Genomic DNA, 24,007 nt, shown 5'->3' on the forward strand with positions numbered 1-24,007 from the left:
AGTCCCATGCTCTTTGCCCTGCGGCACGGCTAGATGCACAGAACTCCAAGAAGGCAGGGTTTTCTGTTGGAAGCAGCCTGACTTGGCTTAGACACCAAGGGAGGAGAGCCACCAAAAGCTCTGACCTGCCGCAGACTGTGACCTGAGCACGAGATGAGCCTCTGCTGTGTCCAGCGACTGGGATTCCCTGGGGTTCCTGCCCTGGCCGCTAGCCACAGTGAGCTCCCACTGTCCCCTCTCCCGTGTGAGCAGCTAAGGTGGTTCTGTTGAGCACACCTCTAGCTTTAGAGCTTGTGCAGGGAGAGATGCCACCCCAAGTCCAAGTCCCACCCTGGGTGGTGGGGTGGAGGGACGGGACAGGTGTTTTTGGTATACGAGTGACCACCCACAACTGGGCCTGCTCTTCCTTACTGGCGAGATCAGGAGGAAAAAGGATGATTCCTGCAGGAGCTGACCTTCTTCCCCTGGTTCTTTCTTTGGTCTCACCTGTCCAGGTGTTTAGCATGGGGCCCAGCATCCGGCAGATGCTCAGTCAACACCGGCCATCACGATGACGAAGCTGCAACCGAGTCTCCTGGCAAGGGCGGAAGAGGCTGTTGCTTTTTGCCACAAGTTTGGAGGTCATCAGGCATTTATAAAGAAAAAGTTTATTTTCATCACAAGAAGCACACAGACTATATACAGTACACACCAACAGAAGTAAAAAAAAAAAAAGTGCATTCTGCATCTTCTACTGCAAATTCACAGTACAAAAGATACTGCCTTTTAAATATATAATATAAAAAAAACAAGAAGAAAAACAATATAATAAAAAAAAATCATTGATATCATAACACAACACACTGGAACCCACTGGCGGCTTCTGAAAACCAAAGGGCAGCCCATCTTGTGGAGCTCCTGATGGCGGTCTGTACCTGCATTTTGTTGCAAAGAGCTCAGGACACCAGTAGAGAGGAAAACAGGGGGGCCTAGGTGGTAATAAAAACTCTACTGAACAGGAGTACAGTTGCGTGATGGGGGGAACAGGGGAGGGGCTGCGCTGCGGTCCAGGGGGAGCCTGGATCGCGCCACCCGCCCCGGCTGGCCAGCAAACCAATCCCGTTCTTTTCTCGCTTACTACGGACCGGGCCGTGGCTGAAACTGTGCCCGCCTTGCCAACAGAAACCGCCAGCGCCGTTTCTAGCAACGCTCCTGGCCTGGCTGCGGGCAGGTGCGAGAAGCCGCACAACAGACCAGCACAAGCACGGGGCAGGCAAGCTCCAGCCCTAAAAACGCCAACCACCACTGACGAGGCAAAGTATCCAATCACAGAAGGCGAGAGCTTAACAGTTGCCCATAAATACACAGTATTTGTAAACTATTATTAAGGCACTCGATTGTAAAACAATAATTACAGTGTCAGGAAGGAGGCAGGGAGGGAGCGGCCATCTCCGTGAGCAGCGCGGCCGACAGAAAGGACAGCAGAGGACCGGGGGTCTGGTTCTAAGACTCCTGCTAAGAGACCGACACAGGCCGGGGCTGCAGCACCCACTGCAAGACAAAGACGAGGTGGTCACATCCACACCCACCGAGGGCAGCACCGCACTGCGTCGCTCCAGACCGTTCAAGGTGACCCGCTTCATAGCTCGGGTGACACAGTGTGCGTGTACGTGAGGGAGGAGGGATGCACGTGATGCTCTGATTCAAGTGATAAGATAGACAGATTCAAATATATATATTTGTGCAGAGTGAACTCATACACATACGTATTCAACTGCAGAGCAGACAATAAAAAGACCAAGGAGCTGAGCATGGGGGTCCATAAGTACCTTCATTTGGCATGCCGCGTCGGGGAGACGCTGGGGGTGGGACAGCAGCCGGTGACCCTGCACCACGCTGTCCCGATGTCACAAATCTCCTGCCCGCCCGGCTCCCCTGCCGGAGGTGAAGGGGCGGCCGTCACTGTGCCGGCCGCGTGGGTGCGGGGAAGCCCTGCCGGGTGGCGAGCCAGAGCAGGGTTCTGGGAAATGTGTTCTGGCGCCAAGCGTTTCCAGCCAACAGACAGCAAGTCGCTCTTCGGACACTTTGGGTGAGGTTACTCACATGCTCTCGACTACGTGACAGCATTTCCTCTCACTAGGGAGCAGGGGATCCATCAGCCTCCTGGGACGGCACCTGTGCACAGTGCCGACGTACAGGGTTGTCCTGACGATGTTAATTCTATGGCCTCTTTGGTTCCATCCCAGGCATCCTCTGGGCTTATCCAGGAGGGAAAAGGCTTTAGAAAGGGCTGGAATGCTTTTTAGCTGGAGAGGGTGGGATGGAGCGGAAGGGAGCTGGACAGAGTAACCTGCTCGCCTGATGGACCGGGTACCTCCACCCAGCAGACAGCTGTCTGGCAGCCGAGAGGTTGGCACTGGTGCCTGCACTGAGACCAAGGAGGCAGGTGAGACTGGGGGCAAGAACCTTGTTGTCAGGAAGTTCATGGAATGATGCACATTGCTCCAAGGCCCTGAAGTAGCTACAAGACAAAGACATGGAAATCGGCAAGGTCAGGTCCCGATCAAGGGCAGCACGGTTTCCCCTCTCTCTGTGACCACCTCTCCTCTTCGACACAACAAAACTTGATGAGAAGACCTCCCCGTATCGTTGCAAGAGGAAGACCTAGAGGAGTTCGCTCTAATTTTGGCATGCCACGTGAATGAGAGTGCAAGGGAGGGAAAGGTGAGGTGGAAGAGGAAATGCAGCTGAATTCACAGGGTACTGGGCTTATTTAGACAGCTTTTGTTCTCGCCGAGTTCGACAAAGGCATTCCACGAAGATGGCGGTCACCAAAATCAGTGACTTTCACAGCATAAACCACTGCAGCCTACATTCGGAATTTCCCCATCTGCTAAGCTTACGGGTGAAGCACTGGTCAAGACGTGGCACAGCTTATGGTGTAAGCTTTCTTTTCAGAGACCGGTAGGAATCTGTCTTTGCCAAGGTGTCTCCAAGCCTGGGAGAATGCTCTTGTCTTGTTAGTATAACATTTAAAATAGCAATCTGCCATATGTTTGTGTGCCACTGATCTGGGTCTCAGAGAAAAACCTTCACCCTCTTCTCCAGGCTACAGTGTCATCCATCAAGAACGCTTCATTTTGCTCTGATGATGGGCACCTGGGCCCTGGTCTCTTTAGATACCGATAGACTAGCTCCTGACAGCGAATGGATAACTTTGCCAAAAGCCAGAGACCCACTAGTACTCGTAATCCTCCTCCCACCCTTTAACTGGGTAAGGAAAATTATGGCTTTCAAAATTAAGGTCTTCAAAACTGTATCATACCCAGGCATGGTTAAAAAACCAACATAAGCCTGGCATCATCAAATTTAAAGAATTATTTTGACACAAAAGTTGATCCACCACATGAAATTTAATTTGGCAAAACACTGAACCTGATATATATTTTTTGAGACTGTGCTCTTGTTGGCTGAGAGAGAGGAGGAAACCCAACTGGGTTTTCCGCAATAAGTGGATAATCACCTTTTAAGCTGATTTCAGTTGACAGTGGTGGGAAAACAAATTCCGATAGGGTAAAATAACGTATACTTTAATAAAAAAAAATAAGGCCAGGGAGAAAAAGTTTCTGGAGAGAGGGTTTTTGCAAAAACTCTACCCACTAGTTGAAATACGGACTAGCCTTCTTCCTGCAGACCCTGCCTGGGCTACTCTTGGGGGCCCGGTTCTGACCAGCGTAAGAGGGTGACTCATTTACCCACGTTTGGAATTTGGCTGGCCCTTGAAGGATTTCTAGTTTCACTGGCCAGGACTCGGTGAAAGTTTTCTATAAAGAGCCTGATCGCAAGGTAGCTAGCTTAGGCTTTGCAGGCTACATGGTCTCTGTCGCCTATTTGTTAATTTTTTGATAATCCCTTAAAACTATAAAAAACAATCTTAGCTCTTGGGGCCATACACCATGGTTTGCTGACCCCTGAATTAAACTTAACAGACCTCTTCTCTCTCTCCAAAATATTTTAACATCCTGCCTTGCTGGCCAACATCAGAGGAGTCCCTCCACTCAAGATCCTTGGAGGGACTACTCCCAGACACTCAGGACCACGCGCTGTCCTGCCCACTGGGAAGAGCCGCAGAGAAGCAGGAAGCAGCGTTCTCACCGCAGGAAGGGGCGACTGTAAACGTCTGCCAGGGCTTCCCCCAGTCCCACTTCTCAGAGAAGCTGCTGCTAAGTTGTTCCTTGAGAGTGACTGAGCGTTCCTCACTGCTGAAATCTCCTTTTCCTCCCCAAACGTGAGTACATGTGACCTAATGAACCTGAGTGCTGGGGCTCCTGACGGGGTGACCCACATCTCAGAATCCCCGGCCCCGCCAGACACTTGAGTCCCTACGAACCACAACACGACCGCATTGGGTTCCGCAGCAGATAAGACTCAACGATACTTTGTGGGTCCTTCTCCCCAGATGGGGGACAACTGAAGACTGACCTTTAGCAACAAACTGAGGACCCCACACACATTTCCCCCCACCTCACCCCAGGGCTGGCCAGACACACGTCACTCAGCTGTGACAACACGCCAGGACAGGCAAGTCAGCTGCTCAGAGGACCTCCACTCACCCTGGAGTTGGTCTGACAGCAGCATTAGCGCCTTCGTGTCACTTTAACTAGCAGTGTTCGGCGCAGGCACCTTAAAAGTCTTAATACTTTTCGGGGTCCTGACAACCGCACAACAGAAAGTTCTCTTTCGGAAAAATCTTTTCTGACACAGCATTTTTCCCTGGAATGAGCCTTGGTCATTATTGGAGTTTAAAAATAAAAAGCAGAGCAGGATCAGAGGTAGGACTTCTACTGCCATCCAGGAGTTTTCCCAGAAGGGCCTGAATGAGCTAGGACACGTGCCGTGGTGGCGATGCCAATGCCACAGCTATTCCTTTGCAGGTTGTGCCGGAGGATGTTTTGTTTTTTGGCTGTGTTGGGTCTTCATTGCTGTGCACGGGATTTCTCTAGTTGTGGCGAGCAGGGGCTGCTCTTCACTGCGGTGAGCGGGCTTCTTATTGTCGTGGCTTCTCTTGTTGCGGAGCGTGAGCTCTAGGAGCGCAGGCTCGGTAGTTGTGGCGCACGAGCTTAGTTGCTCTGCGGCATGTGGGGTCTTCCCGGGCCAGGGCTCGAACCCGTGTCCCCTGCATCGGCAGGCGGATTCTTAACCATTGCATCACCAGGGAAGCCCCGTGCCAGAGGATTTTTGATGTGTGTGCATCGCTGTATAAATGCTCTTCTTAACACACGAGAAGCACCCGGAACACCTCATTTGGAGTCAGAGTCTACTGGTCAACAGCTGCTGGTTCCCCCAGGCCACAAAACCAATGCTCCCCTTTCTTCTTGTGCTGTATGTTAGGTATTGTTGTTTCTTCTTCTCCCCTTTGCCGCAAGAGGGGAGGAAAAGTAAGGATAACGCCAATTATTTAAAGGAAATCAAGACAGAAGGGGTGGACCAAAATCCACAGTGAAACTAAAGGAGGGATCACAGAAGTCCAAACGCAGCCAAAGGCGGGTCAGCTTTTGCTCATCCACGAAGGGCTTTTCAAGTTTTCCGGGGCAGATTTCCCTGATGGTTTAGAGGTTGCAGTTGGGTTCCTGGGGGCCACTGGGGGCTCATGCAAGAAGGAAGACTCGCTCAACCTGGCATCCTGGGAGTCAGCCACGGTGGACACGTCGGCCTCACTGGACAGGTCCTCCGTCGAGAGGTTGAGGCTCCCGAGCTTGGCGAGGGAGTGAGAGCGCTTGAGCGGGGACGAGACCGTGAGGCCCGCCAGCCGGAGCCGGGTCTCGATCTCCTGCGTGCGCTGCTTCACCAACCCGGGCTTCCCACGGACGCTGTGGATGCTGTCGCTGCTTGAGCTCCGGGTCAGGTTGGAGCTCATGGAGGATGAGGTCGGGGTGTAGCAGATGGTCTTCAGGAAGTCTTTTGAGAAGTGACTGGTGTGGTCTGGGCGGCAGAGGAAGAGCGGGGGGCTCTTCAGTGGGGCTCCTTCTGACGGAGGGGGGCCAGCCTCGGGCTTCTCGTCGCCCTGGGCTTGGCCAGGCAGAGCCGGGTCCTGGCTCTCCTCGGGGATGCTGGCCTCCAGCCTGCTGGCGGGGCCATCCTTGCAGGGGGCCGCCAGGTCGGCCGGCGTGCCCTTCAGCCTCTCCAGTTCTTTGGTGTGCTTGCGGACCAAGCCCGCCTTCTGCAGCTGGATGATGGATTCCTGGTGCTGCATCAGGTAGCTGTTGGCTGTCGGTTTCTCGGCTTCTTTACTGAACAGGAGCCGCAGGTCCTTGGCTGGCTTCGGATCTTTCTTGGGTGGCGAGTCGTCCTTCGCTACTTCCATGTTGGGAGCGTTCTTAACACAGTGAGAATTCTTCAAAAGGAGGGACTTTGGTAGGACTTTGTGAGTCTCTCTGGAAGGTTCCAAAAGGCTGGCTGGTAGCTCTGGGGCAGCCCCAGCCCCAGGGCTACTGATGTCTGGCCTCCTCGAGCCTGCTGGTGGTAGGCATGGGGGAGTTTCGGTTGGGCCAGAGGACAGTTTCTCTGAAGCTCGGGACCTGCTGGCCACATGGGCCATGGGGGAAGACGTGAGGTGGGGCAGGAAGGTGGGCTGGGTGCAGATGGCGGGAGCACCGGGGTTCTTGCATCGCTCCCCGAAGGCCTCGGGAATCCCGCTGGCTGCAGGGTACATGCAGTCGGCGCAGGATTTGTAGGAAGGCTTCACTTTGTTAAGGATCCCAAAGATCGCATCGTGCTGAAAAGGACAAGAACATCGTGAGGGCGTGACGCAAGCCTAAGCCCGAAAAGTACAAGAAGGGCAGGAGGCAGGGCTGGGGCAGGCACTGGGCTGGCAGTGCTCTCACTTCAGCTGGGGCTGGGATACGGCCCTCTCGGAACCCATATGACCGTGACTAATGCAGGTTAGGGATGAGTTAGAGACACTGAATCGAACTTCCCGGAAGCTACGAGCCCACAATCCTGGGCAAACCTTCGGCCACATGGCCAGGAGCAGGGCCTCCAAGGGCCTCCCTTCTCAACTCCGCCTCTGCCACTTGCACCAAATGACCCTTTCCAGCCTCTGGTGTTGCCTGGAAACCAGAGTGACTTCGCCTCACCCTCTCCCCTCACGGCCTCGTGAGAATTAGTGAAACAACATTTCTGGCACAGTAACTGTGTCTCCCTTTCAGAAAGGGTCTGGAGTCTGCAGCCTGAAGACAGCACCCTTCCTGTCTGGCACAACAGAGCACGGCTCCCAGGAACCACCATCTAACTATGCTCTTCACAGAGAGGTGGCCAAAGGCAGAAACGGTGCGGGAAAGACTCTAACACAGACCCAAACACGGGTGCCCACGACCCCGAGGAGGGAGCCAGGCAGAGGTGGGTTTCATACACCAGTGGAAAGCACGTCTGCACCACTTCCCAAGAAACGCCCTGCCTCTGGTCACTGGGGGTCTCCGTGAGCTCAACGTGGGCCTCTCCATCCCGCCCTCCTCCTGATGGGCAGGCCAAGCCCTCACTCCCTCATGCGCCCATCGAAAGGCAGCAGGGCTGCTCTTCTGGGCCAAGACCCAGCCGAGAACCGCAGAAGTGGAGGCAAGAGGGTGACTCTCTTCCCTCGCGAGTTGTTTCACTGTGAGACTCCTGAGGCGGCTGAAAACCAAGCCTTCTTGGCAAAAGGTTTCTCCCTGCCCCTCTGTCGTGTCAGGGACTCGTACCACCCTGTGTGGCAGCCCGAGGTCCCCGCAAGCTAAGGAGTCAGGGTCCGGTCCAGTCCTGGAGGAGTCAACGGGAAACCCAGCCCCGATTCCTGGAGGCTTGCAAGGGGGCGTGTGGAGAGCGCCTGGTGGGGCAGGTAGGGGGCCAGGTCTCCTGCAGGACCCTATCCTGGTCAGGATTCCTGGGGCTGGTTCCCAGGTCGACCTGTGGGGCTTGGTCACCCCTGTGGTGAGGACCGAACACAGACATTTTCCTGAAGCTTTGACCAAAGTGTCTATATGTTTGTCTCTTCTAAAACCTTTAGAATCTAACGCTCTAAACCGTGGTAGAAGCTACGCCGGTGGGAGATTTGAGAGCACCTTTCAGAGCTCATGGGGAGACGGGGGGGGGGAATTCATTCATCCAGCGCCTACTTAGGGAGCACGCCTGTCCTGTGCTAGGCCTTGCACTGGGCGCAGGGGCTACGAGCAAGGCAGTCCCTGCCCGCCCAGGGCCCTGTCTCTGGATGCCTCCTAAGCTGTGCATTTCGGTCCCTGTCCCATCCTCTGAGCCACCCCCATCTCAGATGCCTGGCTTCCATCTCACCCCATCAGTCTGCCTGCAGACCACTGCCAGAGGGGCCTTGTCACCAACCACCTAACGCCCTCCCGTGCTTCCCAGCGCCCCGGGAGGACACGCGCAGGGCCCTGCCATCATGCCCCAAGGCCCCGCGTGCCCGGCCACCTGTCCAGCTGCGCCTCAGCCACTGCCCCTCAGCCAGGCCAAGCTTTCCACCCTCAGGGGCCTGGGGCCCAGAAGATTCTCCTCCTGGCTCTCTGCGCGGCCAGCTCCGTCTCATCCCCTCCCCTCCCAGCTTACCCGTGTCACCACACCGAGCACCACCTGTGTGTCTTCTTTGTTACATCCTTACACGTTTACCTCCCATCTCCCTGTAAGACCACGTGTGCTGAACTACCTTACAGCTGTACCCCCTCACCAATCTGGCCCCGGAGTTAATAAACACAACTTGAACAAGTGAATGGATGCCTGTCTCTAGGTCCTATTCCCTAGATAATGTCACCCATCCACGCTCTAGCCAGAAAAGGAAGGCTGGGTCCTTCGTTTATCTTCTTATCCAGGCTTCTCTCGTGGTCCCCGTTCTACGACTCACAGCTACGTCATCTCGGACCAACCGAGGTACCACTGTCCCGGACAGAGAGGTTTTATATCATCTATCTTGATGGGCATTTGCTCTTTAAAGGGAAGGTGAGCGGTGAGGGAAATTCGAGAGTAATTATTATTCAGTTTGGAATCTGGGTCCTGATTTGGAGTACGGGAGATTTAACTTCCCAGTTTTGTTTGCATTATAACGTGATGATGGCGAACTCTCTGTACCAGGGGATGCCTCTATCTGCCTCCCCAGTGCTCTTACTAGATAATCACAGCTGGCCCAGGAGGTGGGTGGTCAGGCCATGGGAAATGAAGCTTCCTGCCCCCAGGCCAGGGCGAGCCAGCAGCAGAGCAGAGGGCAGAACCCAAGACCAGGCAACAGAGGACGTCCCTCCACGAAACCAGCCTCCACGCGTGGGCCACTTGGAGGAGGAGAAAAGCTGGAGGAATTCTTGATTTTCTGAGCAAGTGGCAGGCTGAGGCAAAAGCCCTGTTGCAAATAACCCACCAAGTAAGCGCTACAAGGGGCTGCTGGGGCTAATTAAGCATTAGGGTCTGAGTTGCAAGGCTAGATACTTGACGATGTCGGCTTCTTCAAGGTGGCAGCGGTGTTATTACGGTTATAGGTTATAAACGGGAGCGTTTGGGATGGAAACGACAGATCTGGGATTTGATTTGTTTCAGGAGAATCCAGGGTATGGGAACGTGGATGGGGGTGAGATGAAAGGAAGAAAAGCCACACACTGGTAAAGGCTGAAGCTGAGTGAGAAGTTATATGTTTTGGGGGGTTTTTTTGGGCCATGGCTTGTGGCATGCGGGATCTTAATTCCCTGACCAGGGATCGAACCCGGGCCCCCTGCAGTGGAAGCGCGGAGTCCCAACCACCGGACCGCCAGGAAATTCCCATAAGTTATATGTTTTATGTTTTACATAAGAAAAAAGGAAAGACTTTGAAACTCTGCCTCGGACGTGAATGAGGCACCGGGGTGAAGAGGGCGTGGGGGATGGTCACCATTCCCCAGGGGTCCCGGGTCCTCCGTCATCTACCATCCCCGTCGGCCTGCAGAATCGCACGGAAAGCCACCCACTGAGCTGGCAGAGCCAGCTGTTGCGGGGCTGCCCCCGGGGCAGAAATGGCTTGCGTGCCGCCACCCCCTCGCGGCCCCAGGCCTACCTCGAAGTCGTCCGGGCAGCTCCTCTTGCTGTTGTTGTTATTTAGGTTTTCCCAATTCAGCAGGTTATCGAGCTCAGTAACAGGCTGCCCCCACTTCCCTGCTCCCGGGGCCTCCTCCCTTTCCATCTCCTCCACCTGCGGCGACGCGCCACCCCGGGCGTGGGGGCTCCCAAACTCTGGTTTCTTCTTCACTTCCTTCTCACAGAGTCCAGGACCTCCTGGGGCGTGTCCGGCCGGCTTGGATGCCTCTGCCGGCTGAGCGGCTTCTTCCAGCAGAGCATCCCTCTCCAGATCCTCCAGGTGGACCCAGCCGCCCGTCTCGTCTCTGGGGCAGTGCAACAGGGGGTCTGAGAGTCGCTGGAGACAGCAGGGGAGAGCGGGTCCCCCCGGGGTCCCGCTGCCCGGGAACCCAGGCTGGGCGGCGGCATCCAGGCAGGGCGGCTGGGCTTCCGGGCTGCCGTCCAGGGTCTCCGGCAGGAAGTCCCCAGGCCCCGCTGGGTCATCCACAGGCTGCTGGCGCCACAGCTTGTTGTGCCGTTGTTTGCTGGGGAAGGAAGGCAGAGGAAGGTCTAGCAGATGCCAGTGCCCAAGGGTCCTGGGAGGAAGGGGGTGGGGAGCAAGCAAGGAGCAGTCCAAGGCCCGGGTGGACACCAGGGGCTCACCTGGGTAAAGCCTCTTTCGGTTCATTTACCCCCAAGAAATTCGAGAATGACGGAAATAGCCTTAGGACCCTAAGTCATCATGGCTCCCGTACATATGGCATCCCGCACGTATGACCCACGTGGGATCACGTAAACAACTTTGTCATGTGATAAGGATATCGCAGACATGGGAAGGGGGTCTGGACCTGGAATCCTATCATGGTCCTAGTGTCCCAGCTCTCCTGGCGAACCTGGTCATGCCACGGATGTTCTGTCTCTGTTTCCCCATCTGTCAAATAAGAAACCCCATCCTCTCCTACCTACGTCATAGGGAAATAACGCGGATCAAAGTAGAGAGTGGATAAAGACTTATACACACTAATGTGACCATGTAAACACGTAATGCACCTGAATAAAGCTGGGGAGATGCCAGAAAATTGGAAATATTTGTGTAGGTCAGAGAGATTACAGGTCAGTTTTTAAAATAAGTCTTCTAATGCTGTGTTATTACTTTTATGACACATTTCTTTTTTTTTTTTTTTTTTTGCGGTGTGTGGGCCTCTCACTGCTGTGGCCTCTCCCGTGTGGAGCACAGGCTCCGGACGCGCAGGCTCAGCGGCCATGGCTCACGGGCCTAGCCACTCCGCAGCATGTGGGATCTTCCCGGACCGGGACACAAACCCATGTCCCCTGCATCGGCAGGCGGACTCTCAACCCCTGCGCCACCAGGGAAGCCCCTATGACACATTTCTTAAACGTGAGGGTTAAAAAAAAAAAAGAAGAAAGAGGCTCAGAGTGAAATCAGGTAAGTGAGTCGCCTCCGTTAACCTCAGAGGATCACCAACATCCAGCGTGGTGACGGTTAAGAGGAGAAAGAAGTAAACATAGAAGGACGTGCAAACTAAGGGTCTGCTGTTGCTCTTCAACGCGAGGGAGCAACACGGTCATTCACGGCCGTCTGCTCTGTGTGCACGTTCCGCGCAAGGCCAAGTGGGCCCGCAGACGGGGCTATAATTCAAGGTCAGTGCCGTGCTGCTGTGAACCTGGCCTGGCAACTCCTGGTTGGCCTGCAAACCCCTGATGGCAGCAAATGACTGAAGGGCTACCGGAGGCGAGAGCAGAATGTGCCCCTTCCTCCTCCCCCGCCGTCCCCCTCGGCCCTGCCTGAGCACCTGTCCAGCTGCTCTCTGGTTGACAGTGAAGGAGTCCAGAGATGTCCGGAGCTGTTCTCCAGACCCGCCAGTTGCTTCCCCAAACGTGGCCAAGAAGCTGGTGGACTTAGCCTGTGGCCTCCTCACAACACCGGGCAGAAACAACCCAGGGAGGCCTTGGACAGATTGAACAGGAAAGGAACAGGGGGAAAGTGAGTCCCTAAGTCCAGGAGCGATCCACCTGGGGTCACTGGGGGACCCCTCCATGGGGGTAGGATCACCTTGCACGGGAGCCCCAGAGGCTGACAGACCCGGGCGTGCCCCCCGATCCCTGGGCCGCCCACTGGCTGTGTGACATGGGACACCTTAACCTCCAGCGTCAGTTCCTTACTCCCCACAAATGGGGGATCCCCTGTCCTCTGCAGACCTTTTTCATGGTGGGGTGGGTGGGTGGAGGTGGTGGGTAGAGAATTACAAAGCAGCTATGTCATCACTGACCGTGAGCCGGGTCTAGCGAAGCAGCTGCACGGTGCTCGTGGAAATTTTACAACAATCCTATCGGGGGATTAGTTCTTAACTCGGAAGAGGAGACTGAGGCGGGGGTGGGGGGGAAGATTGATGAGCTTCCCCTGAGCTACCAGCTTGTCAGCGGTGGGCCCAGGGCTGCCTCTGCAGTCCCTGGAGCTGCCCTGCGGTGAAGCCTGGCACGGGCTTGGCACAGAGCAGGTGCTCAGGAAACGGGGCAGCCCCGGGCCGAGACTCACACGGAGTCCTGCCTTGGATTAGAAGCCGTGCCCTGCTCCCTCCAACTGAAAAACAGCTTTACATGCCAACACAATAAGCACAGATCCCTCCTGGAAACCACTAATCAAACCCCAAACAATCGTTGTTTTTCTCAAACCAGCTCCCCCCAACCCCAAGAGGCAGGATTTTGGCTGTGGAAGCCACCGCTGGGCCAAACGGGAGCACGGCTGGGATGTGGCCGGCAGCCCCGGCCGGCTGGGCGGCAGGGCTTCTGGAGCTCGGCTCTGCCAATTCTTCTCTGCAGACAGGCACCCACCTGGCGTCCAAGATGCCTTCATACTCAGACAGCTGCCTCATAAAGCCCGCGTTGGGGCGTGTGATGCTGCGTTTTTGCTTCACGTAGTTGTAGGCTTTCTCCAGGGGCCAGCCAAATTCCTTCATCGCGTAGGCTATGACCGTGGAAGCAGAGCGACTGACGCCCATTTTGCAATGTACCAGGCACTTGGAGTGGTTCCTCCTGCAGCCGCGGGGGAGGGGGGAGAAGACAAAAGTTGATACAACTGCATTCTCTCAGGCCTGGCACAAGGGATCTTTTTTTTTTAAACCCTGAAGTTATCTCATTGCCCAAACCCTCTGAGGTCCTGATGTTTAGGCAGCAGACGTCCACACACCCTCAGTAGGAAATAACTTCACTTCAAAATCAATTAGCATACAATGGGAAATCAAGATCAATCTGGCCTGGCCTGGCCAAGTTTTGCAGGGAGAAAGCTCCCCATTCGGGCGCCTTCCCAGGTGGCTGGGATTGGCCGGGAGACCAGAGCCCCTCAGGCATGAAGCAACTGGGCAGCGAAAGGGGTATTTGCACAAGCTACTCACTCAGCTGCTAGAGCAGATGGAGACAGGGAGCAGGTTACTGTAGAGAAACAGGGTCAGCGAACTGAAAGCCACCGGGCCCCTGGCAGAGAGAGTGCCTCGGCAGACAGGAGAGTCAAGGAGCCAGCGTGAGTCCGCAGCACTTGACTTGGCCACCAGAGAAAGAAGCCAAAGGAAACAGATGGGCCAATAGGCCTTTTGTAGGGAGACGGTACCAGCCCAGGAGAGGCTGATTTAAAAGACATGGCAAGGCCAGGAACACTGTTGCTCTAGCTGTCGCCTGCTCACAAAGGTGAGGGGCACCAGGCTAGGGAGGGCTGCACCCGTGAAAGTTTATTTGTAGAGGAGGTAGGCCGGCCAGCCTGCCTGTTTACATTAGAAGCAGCACACCTGCTCGGCGGGAGCAGGCTCATTTCCTATACCCCAAGCTTAAAGTTCATCCTCAAACCTCAGGGGTTTTTTTGGACTGCCAAAGTCTATCCCCCAGGAACCCAGGGGAACTAAGATTTGGTCCTACATCATGGAGCTTTGACCTGGGTGCAAAGCAGAAGAGGAAGTGTCTCTTGAGAGCATCTCAAAGAGTTGTCTCTTTCTGGTCCTGACTTCAGTGAGACACAGCTGTTCCACAGGAGAATAAGGTGAGGACAAAAGACACGTGACAGCAGTGACAGGCTCGGGGCAGTGGGGACCTCTGATGGTCCATCCCATTCTACGTGAACAGGAGTCACACTAACTCAGGTGGAGGTGGGCCACAGCTCAGGGCATCTGCCCGAGTAGATTTCTGAGTAGATTTCTCCAGGGAAGCAGCCCCAAAGGTGCTCTGAGTCATGTACGATCCGCCCGCCCTCCTCTCTCCTCTGGCTCTGTGACTCCCCACGCACAGAGCTCCCAAGAGTGTCCGCTTGGTACGGGGGCCTTGCCTGCAGCCAGGGCTAATGACGAAACGGGGGTCAAATGTCACGGCAGGCGAAAGAGAACGAGCTCATCTGGGGACCCCTGGAGAAGATCAGTGACTTGGCCCTTTCGATGCTTGGGGTCCAGCACTCTAAAACCAGAGGCCCATCAGACGTCACAGGCCCCTCAAGCCAGGAGGCAGCTGTGTCTGGGGTCACCATTAATGTCTGCCCACCCTGCGGCTGCCGGTCAGCTTCTTCCCCAGCCTGGTTTCTCTGACTTCTCCGCCCACTTACTTTGCTTTGTTTATAAAATGGTACGCCTCGTTCCAGTGGGCGAGGAGGTCTGTGGTCTCTTCATCATAGACTCGGATGTTATGATACGCAAATAAGCCAGGGAAAAAATTATCTATTTCTCTAGTGACGTTTAAAATGTAGTCAACACTGCAATGAGAAAAAAAAAAAAGAACAAATTGGAGAATCAGAACGTGGATCGACAAAAACCAAAGTAACGACAAACTGAGCAGAGAAAAAATTAAATACACATTTATAAAGGGTCTGTGTTTGTATGGCAGGACTTCACAGTGGTGGTCTTTGGGGGTTTTTTGGTATCTTCTAAATACCCTCTACATGATGAGAATACATTATATTTATGATAAAAAACAAATTTCTGCCTAAAAAACTTATAAAAAGAAAGCTCCACCCAAAGCATTGCTGAGTAATGTTGATTCTGGAAAGTAATCACACGTATCACCTAAATACATTTCTTAACTCCTTTGAAGTTTCAAAATTCGTAACTATTACGAGTATACAGAGGCTTTGAAAAAAATAAAATAAAACCAGGGCTTCCCCGGTGGCGCAGTGGTTGAGAGTCCGCCTGCCGATGCAGGGAACACGGGTTCGTGCCCCAGTCCGGGAAGATCCCACATGCCGCGGAGCGGCTGGGCCCGTGAGCCATGGCCGCCGAGCCTGCGCATCCGGAGCCTGTGCTCCGCAATGGGAGAGGCCACAACAGCGTGAGGCCCGGGAGAGGCCACAACAGTGAGAGGCCCGCGTACAGCAAAAGAAAAATAAATAAATAAATAAAACCAATGTCTCCACTTTTAAGTAGTTAAAAAGCTGAATGTATCCATCCATTTTTTATGTCCTTGGGAACCGCCTTAACTCCTTTTTGAAACAAGGCAGGCTGTAAATAAATAAATAGTTGGGAGGGTCTGCTAACCCAGCTAACTCAGGTTCTATAGTTCTCTAACCTTAATACTTACATTCCTGGAAGACCAACGTAATTTCAGGAGTTTGAAAACACCTCAAATAGATTTCATAAGAGCAATACTTATAAATGCTTTGGAAAAAAAAGAAAAGCCTTTAAAATCATTTATTTATTCCCAGCAAGATAAAGCATGGACAGCATCACCCTATACTTTAAGATCACTTTCTCTTGAAAGAACACATCTTAACCAGTAGTTCTAAAGATATATTTTAAGATTTTGTTTAGTCTTGACTTTTAAATGCAGTAATTCAAGAATGCCATCATGTCAGACCCACAGGATGGTGATTTTGTGGCTGTGTTGTTTTTTTAAAAAATGTCCAGACATCTGTTCTTGAAGGTCTAGGTTTAAGCATTTTTTATCCCTGCTGCCGAGTCTTTCTCAGATTGAGACAGGCATGTGTTTCTGGCCAACGCTGAGCATTTAGCTGCAAGATTCCCACCAGGCTCAAAAGTACAACCACAGAGAGAACCAGGAGTGGTCCGGGGAGCAGGGTTGCTGACTGGCCCACCGGTAAGTGTGTCCACACTGGTGCTCTCAGCATCTCTGCGGGGCAGGGGGGAGGGGGGGCTCGTGGCCGCATCAGCACCCAGGCTGTCCTATACTATTTGAGGGTGATTTAGAATCATTCTCCCTGACACACACATTTCTAAACCCCAGTAAAATCTAAAACCCATGAATTATTCAGGAGGTGGCATTCTGAAGCACATCTGTTTAGCTATGCAAATCAGGATGGCAGCTGCTTTGGAGACTGGGGTGGGCAATTCCAGGCAGGCAGGCAGCGCCAGGGCTCGGCTTCGAATGGACGGCTGAGCTGAGTGTTTCTAAGCTGCCTGGAAGGATGAGGGAAGACAAGGGGAGCAGACTCACCCTGAGCCCTGCAGTTCCTCCAGATTGGATGCATTCCATTCAGAGCCCTGGGGGACAGATCACACAAACCCCCGTGAGTGTCACACGTCAGCCTCAGAGCTGCTTACGGGATGCACGGTGTGCGCTAGCCCTGACGGTGATGGCTATCTCATGGGCCCCCGAACTCAGAGGCCGATAAGAGAGCTGATACAAAGAGGCCGAGATCAGAGCAGGTTCCCCAGGAGTTCGTGGCACTGTCAGGGAAAGGGGCTGGTCGAGGAAACCCTGCCCCCTCTCATCACTCCCTTTCCTAAGACTCCAGCAGGGTCCTGTCACCAGAGGCAGTGACCTCCGACCTCCCACGCGGGAGAGGGCGCTTTCACATACCACTGATTAGAGCAGGAATTGGTTTACCTTTTCTGGGAAGTATCTGGCAATATTAAAAAAGTTCCCACCCTCTGACCTAGAAATTCCACTTACACAAAGCTACCCCGAGGAAACACCCAGAATTCACAGAGGTATATGTACAAGGATATTTACGGTTATTTATAACAAAACAGCAGAAACCACCCAAAGGTCCGACAAGAAGAGATCATATGATGGAGCCGTTAAAATAAATCATACTTTTGGAGGATATTTAATGACACAGGGAAATACCACGTAACGAAAAAAAATTTTTTAAAGCAGGATACAAAACTATATAATCAAACAGTACAGTTCTTTCCTTTTCTTTCTCTTTCTTTTTTAAGAAGCTATAAATGCATTTAAAAAAAAAAACCCACTAGATAGAAAAACAAACATACCAAAGTGTTACCAGTGACTGCCTCTGGATTTGTGAAATTGAGAATGCTTTTAAACTTTCTTCCTTCAACTTATATTTCCTAACTTTCTGTAACATGTTTTAACTTCATACTTTAAAAATGGTATTTAAAAAAAAACCAAAACCCCCCATTTCTGAGCAGGCAAAGAACACAGAAGGGAAAAACCAAGAAAAAAACATCACTTTGCTCTTAGGAAATGCAATCGACACAGAGTCACAAACAGCAAAAGCACCCTCTTGGTCTCCCTATAAGCTTCCTTTCCCGACAGGGTGGACCGCTCCAGATGCAGGGGCTGCAGGGGCCCCGATGGAGCTGGCAGCATGTGGGCACTAGCTGGATTTTCATATTGGAGGGAGAGGCTCAAACATAAAAATTCCTTTAGTATCTCTCATGGAAAAAGTGACATAAAGCACCAAACCACACTGAAAAAATAACAAAAGCTCTGCTAAGCCTGTGAGCATCCTCTTGCCGTGATCACCACCTAGTGGAGAGACGGGCCGAGGCGCCTTCAGTTCTGTGTCCACCAGGGAAAACAATCAACTTCCCAGAGAGGATTTAGAGCCGGGGCTGCTTTCAAGATTCAGCCTTCAAATCCACACATCTATATACACATTTAAGTATATATACATTGAACATTTATAGATCTATATATATAGATCAATATATATATAAATGCGTTAAATATATATTTAATACGTTAAATATGTACCACGACATACACATTTGGGGAACTACTGATTACTTCCTACAGGCAGAAAACACAGTCGTTCATGCCTTTGGCAGCAAATACACGTCCTCGACTTTCCAAGGATGTGATTCCTGCTCGAACGATGGGTACCATTTTTGAGTGCCTATGGAGACCGTACTCAGTGCTTTAAATATGTACTAACTTAATCCTCATATTCATCCCCTGAGGTACAGGATGAAGGAAAGGAGAGGCCAAGAGACTTGCCCCCGGGCACCTGGCTGGTCAGGCTGGGGAGTGGGAACCTGCTGGGTGGGTCCGGTTTCCATCGCACCGTGCTGCCTCACTAACTAGTAGCGTGCCTTCCTCTATAACCCCCTGACTTTGAAAACTTGCCAGCTGCCTTCTATGGAGACTTACGGCTTTAAGAAAATCTGACTGAGGGACGGAGTGAAGAGAGGGATGTGCAGGCCCCGCCAGCCGTGTCAGCAGGGCCTGCTGCCTCCACGGGCCCTGGGAGCAGGTCAGGGGGCAGCTTGGGGACAAGCGGGGGTGTGGGGGAGGGATGCTGCGTTTCAGGCGTTTGGTCTGTCTCCTCTGCTGTTTCTCATGTCTCGGGACGAGGAGGCATAATTCTGGGGTTAGGCGCGGGTGTTCCCTTTAGTAACTGGGGTTTTTTTAGTTCGCAGACCATCTGGAGGGGGTTTCTGTTAGTGACCGATGAAGGTGGAGGGTGGTGTGCATCTGAAAACGGTTGCCAGCCAGAGAGCTTTCAAACAACTCCCCGCAGCTCAGCTGGGAGCTGCGGTGCAAACATCTGGCTCTCGAGCAAACCCGTAGGCTGCAGGCCAGAGAAAAGGGGTCAAGAGGGGAGTTCCCGTAAAAGTCAGGACGGAGGCTCCAGGAACTCAAGTTTCTCCCCCTCTATGACTTGCTGCAAACTCCAAACAAATCAAGGTCTGATTTACGTTTCCCAAACCAGACCCTGCCGTGCGGTGTGCCTCTTACGAGATAAAGGTGGTCGAAGATGAGGGAGGGCTTGTCCATCTGTCCCAAGATAAGGAGCATCTCGTTGTCTATGAATTCCTTGAATTCTTTCAAGTTACAGTTCATCTGTTTCTCTAATTCATTACGGATCTGCGGAGTGGAAAATATTAGGAAAGGGGGTTTGTTTAAAAAAAACAAAAACAAAAAACAGTTTCTCCAAAGAAGTAATAAAGTCACAACATGAACTATGACTGTTTTCGAAAGTGTTTTTTGGGCTTTTTTCAGAGTAAGCACATGTGCACTTAAACACGCTGCACACACGCGTGGGTGGTGGGAATGCAGGCTACTCGGCCTCAATGTGAACCTGACTATGGGACGTTTATTATTTGAAAGAAGGAATTTGATTCCCTTGGGATCTTTTCTACTGAGTTGAAAAAACTCACGCTTTTCCAGTTATCAAATGTATCACCGTGAAAACGTAAAATCCATTTCACCTTGCTTTGGAAGGTATCACGATAGGGTTTATTATGTATTAATTCACAAAAAGATTGTACATGACTTTTGTAAATGGCAATTTCAACCTCTTAGATCTAGTTAGTTTAAGCTGTGACTACAATTCATTGCATTCCTTGGACAAAGGGCAACAGAAAAAAGAAAAAAGTAATCGAGAAAAACATTAAAAGGCAGTTTCATCTTGCTTTGGAAGGTATCGCAATAGGATTTTTTTACATGCACTAATTAATAAAGAGATTGTATATGGCTTTTTAAAAAGGCAACTTCAACCTCTTAGATCTACCCGACCTAGGCTGTGCTAGGGCAACAGGACACAGGGATGCCCATGACCTCCGGCCCACCCAGCAGGGAAGCGCTCTTACTTCCTTGGACGTCACGTTCTCCAGGTCCTGACTCATCATGATGCTCCGGAGTTTGGCTTTGATGAGACGCTCCGTCCTCTCCCCTTCAGTTGGCCTGGAGAGAAATCACATTCAGGAAAGCGCAGAGCCATGGGAAGCCACATGAAGCCACGGGAAGCCTGCGGTCGGCGTTCACAGAAACCCCAGCTGCTCCCGGGCTACACGGAACACGGCTTGGGCACGTTCTCAGCAAGAAGGGGAGAGGGACAGGGAAGTCGCCCAGGGGCCACCAGAGAGGACGGCAGACCAAGGGGGCAAACAGTGGTTGGGAAGCGGACTCGTCCTGCGGGTCTGGAGAGCCTCAGCCTCTCAGGGCCGGATGCTGGAACTGCCATGCGACATCCCCATGGCCCAGACCCCCTAGACTCTGCTGAGGACATCACTGTGTCTTCAGGTAGCCCATGGCCCCAGCTGCATCCGGCTCCTGTTACCTCCTTACACGCTTACACGGAACCAAAATCTATGTGTTTCCCTGCAACTTCTACGCATCAGCCTGGTTCTAACCCTGGGGCCACACGGACCGCGACAATCCTTCTTGTACGTCACGCCCCTTCATATGTTCAAAGGCATGTATCCTATCCAATGCTCTCGTAGTTTCCTTGAGGCCTCATACTACGTGGCTCCCGGTCCTCCCCACATTCAGGGGGTCCCCCTCGGTCCACAGCCTTCCTACGTGTGGTGTCCCCAAGGAACATGATGCTCTGGGGAGGAGGGTCCCAACCAGGAGAGAAGGAGAGAGCGGCTCCCTCCTTCTGGAACTAGAGTTAATGGAGCGTGGCCTCGGGCCACGTGGGGCAGCGCTGCCGCCTCAGAGCCGGCCGCCCTCGGCCTGGCTTTGTGCAGTTGTGTTTTGGGACCCAAGGAACCGGATATCACATTCATCACACTCTTATAAGCAGAGTAAGAGGCTTTGGAAATCAAGACTTTGGACCTGAGGAGGAGGGACCAGGGCACCGGTACAGGGAAGCTGATGAACGTTACGGAGCTGCTCCCCAGAAATGCATTCACACCCGAATTTGTCTATCATTTTAAAAGGCGGTGGGGGGGGGCGGTGGTCAGACCCTTCCCCAGCCAAAGACACCCACGGGCTGCAGGTCAGGAACCCCTGCGTGGGATGCTGGTTCTGGAAGACAATGGGGCTGTGACACCGTGCAGACTCGGGGTCAGGGGGCAGGCTCGGGGTTGGGGACCGCGACGGGGACGGAGGCTCCGCACTCGCACTCACTTGTCCGCGAACAGGGCGGGGGAGTCGGGCCTCGTGGACTCCAGGTCCTGCATGGCGTTCCACTCGTTGATGCAGCTCTGCTCGGAGCCAATGCAGCTCTCGTAGTAGGAGGCCCAGAGCAGCGCCACGCCCCCGGGGAAGTAGTTGTGCCTGCGTGCCACCTCGCAGGCCTTGTGGAGGACCTGCAGGGCAGACCTGGGGTGAGGAGGGGAAGAGGGTCAGGCCCGGGAGGCACGAGGGGAGCTGGGCTGGAGTCGCTCTTACATCTGAGGTTACGAGGGGGACACGTGGCCGCCAGGTACCACCGCGGGTCTCTGGGACACAGGCACCGACCCCAAGAGCAGAGACGGCGCCTGTCACCATCCCCAACGAGGAAAGGACAAAACTTTCTAACTCTCCCAATCGGGCAGGCTCCCAGGTCACTTTACATCCGCCAATGAACTCCCAGGAACTGAGATTCACTTCTGAGGCTGTGGTTACCTTGAATGTGGGACCCGCAATGCAGCTGAGCAGCTAGAAGGAAAGCATCCTCAACGTGCAGCAGAGATATGTGACTGCGTTCCCAGTCACTTAATTTCTAGCTCCCTCCCATCAATGTTATAACAGCTTAGATGCTTAGATTGCGTAAGGAAATGAGACACTCACAAGAACTAACTGCAGAAGAAGTTCTGGGAGGCAGAGTCGGGCAGGAGAAACAGTACTGAAAACGTATACGTTGGTAACAGCTAATTTACTTATCCTTTGTTTACTTCTTTTTACAAAAATATGGGCTGAGTATTTCTCATTGAATGGGGTGAATCAGGTATCAGTGAAGGGTGGATGAGCGAGGCCTTGGATGGAAAAGTTATCAGAGAACCAATGGCTCAACCACGGCGTAAAAACCACTGCAACCCACTTCACTTTCCCCAGTGGTCCACATCTGTCCTAGCTCTAGACTGGGGGAGGGAAGAAACTTGAGCTGAATATTTACGAAATTTTATTCTCGTTCTGAAGTTTTGGAAAAACCCATGGGCCTGTTTTTTGACTCGCTCGTAGAGAAAGAGATAACAAATTATCCAGGGCCATAAAGGAACATCTGGGACGTCTAGAGAACAATGAGTTCGTGATTTCCCCCCAAATGATCCTGAACTGACTGCAGGAACAGAAGACGTAAAAACGAAGCAACGATGTTAGCACGTGGCCCATGGGAGGATCCTGCATCACTCTCACTGTTCTGGAGAAAAGAGTAATTATTTTGAAACACAGGGCAGAATTCTTCTCATCAGAGGCCACTGGCTTTCTCCTGAGTCTTTTCCAGATTATCTGAGGGAGACTGCTGTGTGGAGTCCGCTGTATGAGTGGTCTGTGTGGCCCTCCAAGGATGAGGAGGCTCTAGAGTGCGTATCGGGTTCAGAGAAGGTCTGGAAGTTGAACGCAGTCTTCACCCACAGCTACCTCACCCCCCATGCAGGTGTCCAGGGAGGCCCTACCCTGCCCTGGCCCCTGCACCCTGCAGTAGGTATCCCACAGCCCGGCACCCACCCCTCAGTATAACATAGGACTCTGCTCTGGGTTTATGGCCACCTCCCTCACCAGACTTTAAACTCCAGGAGGACAGGAATTATGTCCGTTTTATGCCTCCGCAGATGCTCAATGCCTAGCAGAGCACTGCTGTTGCCCTCATGGAGCAAACTGATCACCCTCGGTGCGCCAGGGACAAGGGACCAGTGAATTTATGCTAAAATGACATTTTGTCAGCAGGGACGGCAGAAACATAAAAACAAGGTACCTCCAACAACAAAAAGACCAAACAACCCAATTAAGAGCTGGCCAAAGGACTTGCATAGACATTTCTTCAAAGAAGATATACAAAATGGCCAATCAGCACATGAAAAGATGCTCAAGGCTAATGAATTAGGGAAATGAAAACCCAAACCGTGAGATACCACTTCATACCCATAAGGATGGCTATTATGAAAAAAAAAAAGCAAAGAGTAACAAGTGTTGACTAGAATGTGGAGAAACTGGAACCCCTGTGCATTGCTGGTGCAGCTGCTACAGAAAACAGTCTGGTGGTCCCTCAAAAGGTTAGACACAAAATTACCACATGATCTAGAAATTCCAAAAGATCTGAAAGCAGGGACTCAATCAGATACTCTGTCCACCAATGTTCACAGCAGCTCTATTCACAGTCGCCAAAAGGTAGAAATAACCCAAATGTCCATCAGGAGATGAATGGATGAAAGCAGTACATCCATACAATAAATGTATTGTTCAGCCTTAAGAAGGAATGAAGTATTAAACACGGATGAACCCTGAAAGCATTATGCTGAGTGACAGAAGCCAGATACCAAAGGGCCAATACTGTATGATTCCACTTATATGAGGGACCTAGAATAGGCAAAGTCCTAGGGAGAGAGTAGAAAAGAGGTTACCAGGGGCTGGGGGAGGGGGCAATAGGGAATTGCTGTTTAATAAGTACAGAGTTTCTGTTTGGAATGATGAAAAAGTTCTGGAAATGGATAGTGGTGATGGTGTACAATACTGTGAATGTACTTAATATCACTGAATTGTGTCCTTAAAATGGTAAATTTTGTTATTTATAATATATAATAATTTATAAATTTATAATATATAATTTATTTATATATATAATATAATAATATACATATTTTTTGCCACACACACACAAAATAAACATACCTAAATGTGCTTCTAAGTAGGTGGGGTTTTTTTATTTGTGCTGTCAGCTAGGGAAGTATTTCTAAGGAGTTAAAAGTCCCTAAAACCACACTTACCACATGGCCTGGACAGACACGGGCTTGAAGATGTGCATCCTTCCTGCCGTGCTGACGCTGAATCCACTGAGAATGAAAAACAAAGGACAGTGTGGTGAGAAGTCAGACCCTCCGACCACATCCCTGCCAGACGGCGGGGG

The 24,007-nt window shown here is 52.2% G+C and overlaps 1 protein-coding gene across 4 annotated transcripts in view; it reads right to left on the reverse strand.

Annotated features, from left to right (window-relative positions):
• Positions 1–629: 629 nt before the first annotated feature.
• SSH1 (slingshot protein phosphatase 1) overlaps positions 630–24,007 on the reverse strand; it is a 62,080-nt gene continuing 38,702 nt past the window's right edge. For 3 of the 4 annotated variants that reach the window (XM_067700473.1, XM_067700471.1, XM_067700474.1), the window contains 9 exons: positions 23,868–23,933; positions 21,091–21,285; positions 19,827–19,920; positions 18,973–19,101; positions 16,480–16,526; positions 14,639–14,785; positions 12,892–13,092; positions 10,040–10,583; positions 630–6,754 (listed from right to left, as the gene is read on the reverse strand). In XM_067700473.1, the coding sequence (XP_067556574.1) occupies positions 5,528–6,754; positions 10,040–10,583; positions 12,892–13,092; positions 14,639–14,785; positions 16,480–16,526; positions 18,973–19,101; positions 19,827–19,920; positions 21,091–21,285; positions 23,868–23,933 (2,650 nt within the window). In that variant the 3' untranslated portion in view covers positions 630–5,527. The remainder of the gene's footprint in view (positions 6,755–10,039; positions 10,584–12,891; positions 13,093–14,638; positions 14,786–16,479; positions 16,527–18,972; positions 19,102–19,826; positions 19,921–21,090; positions 21,286–23,867; positions 23,934–24,007) is intronic. The other variant, XR_010933274.1, reaches the window with a different exon arrangement.

The sequence above is a fragment of the Pseudorca crassidens genome, chromosome 12 (genome assembly GCF_039906515.1).
Source record: "Pseudorca crassidens isolate mPseCra1 chromosome 12, mPseCra1.hap1, whole genome shotgun sequence".
Lineage (NCBI taxonomy): Eukaryota > Metazoa > Chordata > Mammalia > Artiodactyla > Delphinidae > Pseudorca > Pseudorca crassidens.